Source organism: Plasmodium coatneyi, chromosome 11 (genome assembly GCF_001680005.1).
Source record: "Plasmodium coatneyi strain Hackeri chromosome 11, complete sequence".
Taxonomy (NCBI): domain Eukaryota; phylum Apicomplexa; class Aconoidasida; order Haemosporida; family Plasmodiidae; genus Plasmodium; species Plasmodium coatneyi.
Window position 1 is genome coordinate 1636605 of NC_033566.1, and position 11460 is coordinate 1648064.

General features: G+C 44.6%; 2 protein-coding genes across 2 annotated transcripts; both read left to right on the top strand.

The window, feature by feature from the left end:
- Positions 1 to 4458, top strand: PCOAH_00035380 (Uncharacterized protein; the record flags this gene model as incomplete). The annotated part of the gene is made up of 2 exons (XM_020060329.1): positions 1 to 2519; positions 2757 to 4458. 2 exons carry the CDS (start codon positions 1 to 3, stop codon positions 4456 to 4458), a joined length of 4221 nt encoding a protein of 1406 aa, XP_019915947.1.
- A 1319-nt stretch (positions 4459 to 5777) lies between these two features.
- Positions 5778 to 11324, top strand: PCOAH_00035390 (Myosin-like protein; the record flags this gene model as incomplete). Its single annotated transcript, XM_020060330.1, has 1 exon — positions 5778 to 11324. One exon carries the CDS (start codon positions 5778 to 5780, stop codon positions 11322 to 11324), a length of 5547 nt encoding a protein of 1848 aa, XP_019915581.1.
- Between the last annotated feature and the right edge of the window lie 136 nt (positions 11325 to 11460).

Here is an 11460-nt window from a genome sequence, read left to right on the forward strand (position 1 = left end):
ATGAAGGCTGCTAACCGGGTGAAGGTTGCTACCCCCCTGGGTATGCTGAACGACATGCTCAAGTGCGACCCTGCGAAGAAACACAGGAACAAAAAGAAATCACGCGAGCGGCACGGAGAGAGGGAAGTGAACAAGAAGTACCTGAACAGAACAAAGCAGATTGGCCGGAAGTACATCGAGCAGGTGATGAGCGAGTGTGTCACAGACGACATTACAAATGAATGGGAAAACTACCCCAAAGGAGGAATGTCAAATGGAATGAAATCTTCCCCCATTATGCGGAAGGAAAAAAAAGATATCGAATTCACCCCTGTGTGTAACGTAGAAATAGACCCTGTGGAGTGCAAGGTGAAGGGAAAAAATTTGTATGAAGGCACAGCGGGCGTACTGAACGAAGTGGTAATCGAGACGGTTAGCAAAACAGGGGAATGCATTTACGTGGAAAACTACACATTTGAAGCGTATGTGAAGGAAAGGGAAAAGGTGGACCAACTGAATTATCAGAGGGAGTACAAACAAGAGGATAGCCGATACGACTTGTACATACGAAGCAGTTTATACAACCAATTCCACAGAGAAAAACATCAGACGCTAATCAAGTCGGATCATAATAGGTATAATATTAATGCTAACTTTGCAAATTACAAACATGTGGGTTGTGAAGAGGGGGAGGCGTGTCATTGGGGAATAACTAAAAGAGATGGAGGACCCCTTATCGTTGGTGTTAGTCAAGGGATGGTGCAACGTGGCTTTCCCTGTCGTTCCCCTAATAGGCATAGCGGTAGAAATCAACGGGGGGCAAACACTTTCATAGAAGGATCATCCCCCCATGCAAACAACAACACTGAGAATGAAACAATGAGAGAAGGATACATGTTCGAGTCGGAGATGTACGATAGGGAAAACATTAAACTGGTAGAAAATAGTCTAAAGTGCAACATTAGGGATTTGAAAAATGGGACCTACGTGGTGACATATAACTTGGGAAGGTGTGGCTACTATTACTTGTCTATTTTTTGCAAAAAAAAAATTGTTGGGAATTCCCCCTACCTCATTTGCATAAAGCCGAACGTGGCGTATGCCCCCAATTGTGTGGTGTACAAGAGGGTGAACGGGGAGATGGTCTTCCCGACGGTGAACACAGGGGCAAGAAGAAAAGAGCGGAAATTACGCACACGCGAACGGTTCAACCGAATCTATAACGATTCGCTGTGTGCAAACTCGTTCGAATTAGCCCACTCCAATATTAGCGAATCGGACGCTGGTAGCAGTAGTGACAGCGAGGGGCAGGGCCATGTGCAAGACGATGAGAACGATGATGACTATGGTGATGATGATGACGACCCCCCTATGCACATTCTGAAATACGACGTTGCCCACCCTGGCCTGGACGATGAGACGCAGAAGCAGTTTGGTAATTTCTTCATCCAGAGTTACGACGCTTACAGGAACGCCATCTGCGAAGGAGGGGACTCGTTTGAGGCGCACGCGCTTGGAGGGGTTAAAATTGTTAGGGTGAACGATCTGCAGAATGGCTCATACGAAGTTATATACTCCTACGTAAGGTCAACAAATGCGGCAGAGGAAGAGGAAGGTCCCATCCCATACAGACAAATAAACGTAACGCTAAACGGATGTCACGTGAAAGGCTCTCCCTTCAGAATTGTCCACAAGAAGGACAAGCAAATGGGCTACTTACAAAGAATAAAAAATTTACTACCCATAGAGGAAATCAACCCGGTGGACCCTCTGAGCAGTCTGAACAGAATAATGCAATCTTACCGATACGTGAAGGAGAACTACCTGGATGAGAAGGAAAAAAGGCATTTCATACAATTGAGTCCGTACTACAAGCAGGAAGAATTGAACAGATTGCTTCGCAAAGTGGACCCCAATCTCGTGTCCCTCATGTCGATACCGTTACGACAGCAACTACTTAACCATGTGATGCATATGAATAACGACAGCAAAATGGTAAAGTTGAAACAGGTCCTCTTTAAAGAACTTTTCATAACCCTGGGTAGTATGGTGAACTGCGCAAATAGCTACTTTGATGACATGGAAAGGGACAAGGTCAGCCTTCTACACGACAGACGCATACAAGATGTGAGCATCCGAGAAGCTAATGCCATGTATGAATCTCTGAAGGAGAAGAAAATCCACTCGTTGCCTTTCGATTTTTCCATTAAGGATATGAAAGAGTATGAGGGGAAGTTGGTTCTTAAGAAGAAGGAGCTGTTGGAAAAACAGACTAAGCTGATAAGCAGATACAACACTATAAAATCCAAGGAGAAGAAATTTTACGAGGACAGGCAAGAAATCACAAACCAACTGACCCAGAAGTATGAACTGCATCAGGCCATATATGAGCATTCGAATAAGGCTCTTATTCACACAAATAGCGCCTTGAAGAAAATCACAATCAGCAATATAAAGCGGAACTGCTCCGCGGAGCGCCGTATGCTTGGCGGCAAGGTGGGCCCTGATGCGGCCACGGCAGGGTTGAAGCGGCTACTATAGTGAAGGAGTTCGCAATATTCCTCTACCAGGGGGACGTTTTAATGAGGGTTCCCCCAAAAAATAAATAAAGGTAAGGCTAAACTGGCTGATCAGGCTTCCACGCGGGGGTAATAAGCAACAATCGATGCAACTTAACCGCGAGGCAGTCACCACAACAGCCCCGCTTGTTTGAGTTGGTGCAGCGGAGGGGATACTCCCTTCTTGAAGTGACGGACATGTGCACGCCCCTCCTTGAGCGAGCAACCGAAGGAGGGACTACACAAAGGGATGCAAAAGATGAAGAGGAAATTTAGTTTGCCTGGGTTGCTGGGCTTGCCCGATTGGCCCAGCCTGAGCCGCCTCCCAATTCGCTGCTTTTCCACGGGGAGACCTGTGGACTACTCCCTGTACCTAGTAACGGATGACAAATTTTTCACCGATAAGGAGAATGTGTGCAGCACGCTGATTGGAAAAGTGAGGGAAGGCGTTCTTGGCGGAGTGGGCTTAGTGCAGCTGCGGCTGAAGAAGGCAGATGACAGATATTTTTACAACGCAGCCGTAAGGATGAAGCACCTGCTAGGTAGATACAAAGTCCCACTAGTAATAAACAACAGAGTAGATATCTGCTTAAGTGTAGACGCTGATGGAGTGCATGTGGGCAGAACAGATCTCCCTATTAAGGTCGCCAGGGACATCCTAGGAGAAGAAAAAATCATCGGGGCAACCATAAATTTTAGCAATGACGAGGATATTCAGATGGCCCTGAACAGCCATGTGGATTACATAGCGCATGAACACACATTATATGAATCCACGACGAAACAAATTGCAGCTTCGCACCACGAGGGGATAAAGCAACAAATACGCATGCTACTGTGTAGGATAAAGCATCTACAAGAGAGGGGGAAAATTCAAAAGCCAACTGTAGACTCGGATGTTCCACCTATTATACTCATTGGAGGCATTAACACGAACAACATTGAGGAAACTATGACCCACTTTTGTGACTCCTGTGAAGGGGTTGCAGTTGTGTCGAATCTGATTGGTGAGAAGTGCAACTCCTTTTTCAACTCACTAAGGTTAAGGTTTGTAATGGACAAACATAAAAAAGGTTACAGCGACGCGTATATGAATCTGTGCGTGAGCTGTTTGCGCCATTTTTTTTGGACCAACTTAGAGGGGGACATGAAGGGGGTACACACGAGTTGGGTGGTGGGGGAACCACCCGTGGAGACACCACAGAGGGAGACAAAAGGAAGCAACTTTCAATTAGCTACAAATATGGACGTCAAAAAAAACGTTCTCCACTTTTTTGAAAATAATCTTAATTTGAAAATCGTGCAATTAAATCAGCCCGTTGTGTGCAGTTCCGCTGGGGGGGTTAATTTTTTCCTGTTTTGTTCGAGGCGCACGGGTGTAGCGCCACCAGCGGGGGAGGGTTGTTACCTCCACGGTGAAGGCGAAGGAATGCCCATTCCGCACGACCCATGTGTAAGCAAGTGGATTCATCAAAATAAAAAAATTACAAACGGGGTCTTCATTCTTATAGGCGAGGAATTCTTAACCCTGTTCCAAAAATTTTTGCCGCCTGAATTTTTCCACAGGAACAATTTTGTTGTTATCACGAAGAGGGAACAAAGCGGCTGGGAGACGCTGCGGTGTGAAGTGCGCAACGCTTCCATACAGTTCAGTAACAATTTAATGAATGTCGCGTTGAAGGATATCCACGTGGACAGTGAAGCAGTTGACCGCTTTGCCATTTTGTTTGCATATTTTTTAATGGTACAGGAGAAGATGAAAGAGGTATGGCGGTCCCAGTTTTTAACCCAAATTGTGGGGGGGGGAGAAGCAAAGGCTGACGCAGGGGAAGAAAGAAAGCTTCTCAAATTAGCCGCTGCAGTGAACATGTCGTTCGAGGTGCTTTCAAATGAGCACACGGGGTTGGCCTTCTCTACGTAGGGAATTTTTTTTTTTTCTTTTTTACGTGTGTGCTCTAACGTGTTTGTACTTGTTTGCGATCTGCGTTTTGGATTTTTTTTTTTTTTTTAACTTCCCTCGGGTTGTGGGAATTACCTGGCGGTGTTTATTTTGTGCACCATCCGCCGGTCCGTTTGTGTGTAATTTTCCCTTCCAGTTCTATGCACCGTGAACCGCGACGTGGCGTGAAGGGATAATTTGTGTGCTTCTCCCTCCTCAGTGGGGTCAGATTTATTCTGCGAAAAATCGGAAACCGCATTATACGCTCTCCGCCCGGGGAAAAAAAAATTATTCAGAAAGTAACCGTTCCTTTTTTTATCACCTCTTTATAGCAATGTTTTTTTTTTTTTTTTTTTTCGTGCAACTAGCCGTTTTGCGGTTTTAGCTAGCTGGAAAAAAAAAAAAAAAAAAAAAAAAAAAAAAAGAACAATTGAATAACAACTGAAGAACAACCAACACATTAACATGGTAACCTGTTAACCTACAACGCTTCCCCCGGAGAATTCGTTATTAGGGGAAAACGCTCAACGTCGGTTATATAGAAAAACGCCCTGCCAAAGTATTTACAAAGCAGTTGCTATATATGACCGTTGTTGTACCTGTGTGTATGTTTACGCATTCGCAAACAACAGCATCAGCACATTAAACTGTTTACTCCCCCCCATACACACACCCAGTTGCTGCGCGGTCGGCCGCGTGTGTTACACTGCAGTGTGCACGTGCACATCTGCCATAAGTGGGTACACAAGTGATTACACAAGTGTTCACGCAAGTGTGTACACATATCTACATACAGCTACGTGCATTTCCGCACATATTCATACCAGTGCGTACGATTTTTTCTCCAGAAAAAATTTCCTTACGCCTTACATGAAACAACCTGATGTCGCGACTCTATAGTCTATAGATTAACCAAAAAATGAAAAAAATGAAAAAGAAAAAACAAAAAAAGCGAAAAAGAGAAAAAACAAAATAATGAACAAAAAAATAAAAAAAATAAAAAAATTAAAAAATTAAAAATAAAAAAAATTAAAAAATAAAGCAAAATAAAGCAAAACTAAACGAAGCGTGACTTCCACCACCAATCGTGGATTTGTTGAATTTTTTTCTCCCCCTTTTCTACATTGTAAAAATTTCGTAAATTGCTTCACAACTGTTTCGCGTCTTGCGTCAGGTGTAGTTGTCCCTTGTGTGCGTTTTTTTTTTTTTTTTCCAAAAATTTTCCCCACGCTGGTGCTATAACCCCAGTGTGCACAAACAAACTCAAAACTTAATTCTGTAGTACTGCACACACGGCAACAATGAGGAGCGCAGAAGACACAAATTTCAAGGAGGGAGACATCGTGTGGTATGAAAACCAACCCTCCAGCCCAGAGCACAATGCAGACAACAACACTCTGTTCACTCTGTGCCGCATAATCCACAAGAAGGATGACGATGAGGTCATGCTATCCAGGCACAGTGACTACAATGGGAACCTATTTATGAGCAAAGTGAACAGCCTACACAAGGCCAACCACCTCTTTACCTTGGACCAAAATGACATGATAAAACTGAAGCATATTAATGATCCCACGCTGCTGCATCATCTGCACGAAAGATTTAAGAACAGAAAATATTACACAAAGATGGGTCCGTTACTGTTATTTGTAAACCCTAATATGAACTTGAACCTAAGCAATCAAGAAACCATTCACATGCACAAGTTTTCGAACACCCCTAGAGAAGGAAACTTGAATGAGTATAGCGTTGCTCTTTCTGCGCTGCGAAATTTGAGCATATTAAAAAGGAATCAGTCCATTATCGTGACTGGTGAGTCTGGCTCAGGGAAGAGCGAAATCACGAAGAATATTTTAAACTTTCTGGCGTACCAAGTGGAGGGTACAGCCAGCATTCAGGGTGATGAAAGCGAAGCGAACCAACCTAACGAACCAAACGAACCAAATGAACCAAATGAACCGGTTGAGTCTAACCAACCGAACCAAGTGAACTTCGGCGAAATGATAGCCCACATGAACGTCCTTTTGGACGCCTTCGGGAGTGCCAAAACGGGGAAGAACAACAACTCCAGTAGGTTGTCCAAGTTCTTCACTTTACACATGGATGAGAAGGGGCGTGTAAAATCCATGCACGTGAAGAAGTTCCTTTTCGAGAAGGACAGGCTGATCGGGGGGAGCGGGACGGGAGACGACGAAATGGGCAGTGAACAGGAACGCGAACGCGAAAATTCTTTCAACATTTTTTACTACATCCTGAACGGGTCAAGTGAGAAGTTCAAGGAAATGTACTACCTGAAGGATGTGAAGTATTACAGGATGTTGTGTTCGAGGGGTTCAGTGCGGAATGGTAATACTGCATCTGTGGGCAACAACACGATGCAGGATGACGATATGAACGAGGATCAGGTGAATGACGAAACGACGAATGAGAAAGTATCCCCAACAGACGAGTCGGCAAAATTTCTTGAACTGCTAAAATCGATGAATTACTTTTTTGATGACGACAAGGAAATCGACTTTGTCTTTTCCGTCCTCTCGGCATTGTTACTTCTGGGGAATGTAGAAACGATGAAAATGCTTCGACAGAAATCGTTCCTAAGAAAGAGCTTCCTGTGTGAAAGTTCACTCAACTATGAGGAGTTACAGAATTTTTTGGAAGACTCAAATGAAGATTTAATAATCGATGAGAACGTGAAAAACTTTCTCCTAGCTAGTAAGCTGCTGGGTATGAATCCACAAGAACTGGTGAAATACTTCACCACAAATTACGTGTTCAATGATATTCTTCTTATGAAGGTACATAACGAGATGAAGATCCATAGGAAAATAGAATCCTTCATTAGGACCACTTACGAGGAGTTATTTAATTGGATTTTGCACAAGGTGAACTGCAAGTTGGGGACGTTAACTGGTGAAGAGGTGGGGGGTCATCAGAGGGGAAATATCGAGGGGAATTACATAAACGTTCTCGATTTGGCCTACTTTGAGAACGGGGAAAAGAATTCCCTCGGTGAATTATTAGTTAATACTTGCAATGAAGCGATTCGTAAGATGGTGGTAGATTCTTTATTCAAGAGGAGGATAGAGCTGTGTATGGAAGAAGGTATAATAGAAGCATCCTCTGGCTGTAACTTCCACCAGATAGACAACGAAGGGTTATACAATGTGTTGGTTCAGAATGGGGAGGAGTCTCTCTTTTCCTACTTGGAATCTCTATCCATGAGGAAGGTCACTGAGAAGAGCAACCTGCACTCTTTAATAGTGAAAAAGTTTGCCACGCAGGGAGGGTACATAAAGGGGGCCCTTTCCACTATATCGGGGGAGGAGAGCAGGAAGTCCCCCCCCTCTTCCTCCTTCGTCATCGTCCATTCTTATGGTGAAGTGTGCTACTCGTCTGAGCATCTCATCAGTCAGAATATTGATATACTTACGAATAACTTTATTGACTTGATGAAGAAGTCGGGGAACCCCTACTTAGAACAACTCTGCTGCAGTTACAATTATGACCCCTCTGGGAATATAGTGGAGGAGAAGAGACGCTACAGCATTCAGTCTGCTCTGAAATTATTCAGAAGGAAGTATGAGTCCAAAAACCAAATGGCTGTTACTATGGTGAGGAATAGCTTGGTTGAACTGATGAAGGTGAAGGAGAGTACCTTTTGCCACTTTATATTTTGCATGAATTCCAACCATAATAGGGAGAAGAAAGGGGGGGAGGTTATTAACCTGTTTGATGAGAGGGTCGTCTTCGACCAGGTGCAGAGGATGTCCCTCTCTCAGTTCAGACAGCTCAAAGGCGCTGGGCTCTTTCCCCACGCGTTTTACTTCGAGGAGTTGCTGGACCTGTTGGAGGGCCCAGCGGAAAATAACGCGGAAGCGGAAGAGGGAGAAGCAACCAATGAAGAAGCAACCAATGAAGAAACAAACAATGAAGAAGCTACGGAGGGAGAAGTGATGGAAAATAGCGTGGAAACCGCTGAGGTAGAAGCAACAAATGAGGAAAATGAAGGAAGCGGAGAAGCAACAAATGAGGAAAATGAAGGAGACGGAGAAGCGACAAATGAAGAAGCGACAAATGAAGAAGCGGTAAATGAAGAAACGGCAAAAGAAGAAGTTGCGGAGGGGGAAGTTGCTGAGGGGAAGGGCCAGGATTATCCCCACGCAAACGCCAAGAAGCGCATCGAACATATGATGATATTGCACAATATCAGTAAGAGCGAGTGGGCCATGGGATCAAACCGAATCTTCCTCACGGACGTCTCTTTAAGAATTCTCATGCAGAAGAAGTGGGAACAGTACAGACAGAAGATGCTTCCTAAGTGGGTTGCAACACTGAACGGTGATGAAAAGGCGAACCCTGAAGGGGATGAATCTGCCTGCAAAATAACAGGGTTGATGAACCTAGAGTGCGTGAGAATAAGCCAAGTGTACAAGAAAGAGGATGCTAATATGATCTACCAGATGGTGAAGCCAGGAATGGATTCCGAGTCGAAAGAGGGGAACAGTTGGACCAAGGAACTCATGCAACTTATAAACCTAGAAAGGATAAAGGAGTTGTATAGTTCCGGAGGGGATAAAGGAAAGGACGACCGGGCGTGGACAGTCGATGTGTGTGGCATGGGTGATGTGTCCATGGAAAAAGGAGGAGACTCTCACCAGAACCAAGAAGGTAATCCCAATCAGACCTCAGTAGAAATGTGTGGTATTATGAATATATTAAATAACGTGCCTACATGCAGCCCTACGGATATACCCCTGAACGGAAGCTGCACCTGCGGCATGGGAATGCCTAACTTCTGCAGCAGGCATTCTCCGTCTGAGGAGATAAAGTCGGAGGGCAGCCCGGATGAGAGCGTAGTGGCTGAAGTGGAGGAAATAGGAGAGGTCGAACAGGGAGAAACTAAACCAGTTGACGTCCAACCGGGAGAAGTGAACCTGGGAGAAGTGAACCTGGACGAAGTCGAACCTGAGGAAGTAGAACTGGAACCTGTTGAAGAAGGAGAAGCGAACGGAGAACCAGTCGAGGAAGAGTTATCAAATGGGGAGCAGCTCAATGTGGAAGAATCAAATGGGGAAGTCCCGGAGGATGACCTGGCCGAGGAGGAACACGCTACAAACAGTGACGAAGAGGAAAAGAAGGAAGGAAGCACCGCAAACAATGACACGGCAGATGTAGGGGAACCACAGGAACACGAGTTAGATGTGGAAGAGGGTGGCTCTGTACCGGGTGAAGTAGACACCGGTGAGGCTGGTGAGGATGGCACGGAGGAAGCGGTGCTTGGGGTGGAAGTGGTCAATTTGAAAGATGAAGAAGCAGAGGAGGAACTTGTTATGGGGGAGGTAGATGTAGAAGCGGTGAATGATGAGCCGAACGAAGGGGAGGTAGATGTGGAGGCGGTGAATGATGAGCCGAACGAAGGGGAGGTAGATGTAGAGGCGGTGAACGATGAGCCGAATGAGGTGGTGATAGAGATGGCGAAGGAGGAATCAATGGAGGGGGACGACATAGAAGAGGAGATGCCCCAAGGGGAGGAGCTCGAGGTGCAGGCACTGGAAGTGGAGGTAAATGAAGAAGAGGTAGACAATGTGGAAGTGGTAGATGAGGTGGAAGCGGCAGATGCGGTAGAACCATCAGACATGGTGGAAACGTTGGACGAGACGAACCCCTTCACCGAGGTAGATGCAGCGAACCAGATGAACCCGTTCGACGAGGTAGACGCAGCCGATGATGTGAACCCTCCGCAGCAAGAGGACGAAAACTCAACGAAGGACGAAACAAAGAACCCGAGGGAGGAAGATGTAGATGAGGAATATATTGAGTACAATCTGAACTGCTTTAAAGCAACGGCATCAAAAAAAATGGGAGATCTAAATAAGATGTTATTGAGTTGCGCTGGAGATGAAGTAAATATGGTGCAGAACATGTTGGACTGTTACTTATGTACCGAAGAAGGGAATCATTATGAGCATTGTTTTATAGAACCCAATTTTTGGAACCCCTTAGATGTAGGGGAAAACGGGTTGACAGAATACACGGCAGAATTAAGGAACCCAAAGCAGAAGCACTTACTGTTGAGTCACCTAAATGAGAAGTATATCACCCATTCGGATGAGAAGATACATCTAATGAACATTTTAAAAAATATGGTCACTAGCATGGAATATGTGCACAACAGAAAGTGGAACATCTTTTTTACATCGTCCGATTATTACTTTAAGTCTTATGTCTCTAACGAAGATCACTTGTGCTTGCAAAACGACTCCGCCGACTTAAACGAAAAGGTCATGTTTAACGAAGAGTGCAACTACCACAAGGATAAGAAGCACAAAATGCATAAGCATAGATATAGTACCATCGTGGAGTATTTAACTCTCCCCACAGGGAAGGACATCCACGAAATTTGTCTTTCCAACAATGCAGATAAAAAGTATATAAAAAATAATTACAGGATTCTTTGTTTCCGATCGAGGAAGGGTTCTAAATTGGACTTTATGAATGCCAAGGCGTTTTATACATCCATAGAATATAAGAAGGTCAAGACGAAAAACATAACTCATGTGCACACAGACTTCTCCTACATGGATGATAAGATGAAGCGCAATTTCAAGCAGCACGTAATTAATGAGTTCATTAACAACCCCACTATCAGCATGGAAGAGTTGGGAAACAGCTTGCTCAATTTGGCCACCTACTTTTACTACGAAAATCGGGGTTCCTGGTGTGTCTTCGTGTCGAAGAGGCGTGCCTTCACGGGGGTTATCAACATTGTTAAGAATAGGTACATACGTATGACGGCGAAGAATAAGACGAAGAAGTACCACATCGTGCTGTTCGAGACGCCAGTCTGAAGGAGGGGGAAATGGAACGTCTTTCCCTTTCGATAGCTATTTTTTTTTTTTTTTTTTTTTTTTTATGGTCAGGCAAATTAGCAGCAAAATAGCTATTTCAATCTCCTTTTTACCTGACTGTTCATAAAAAAAGCTA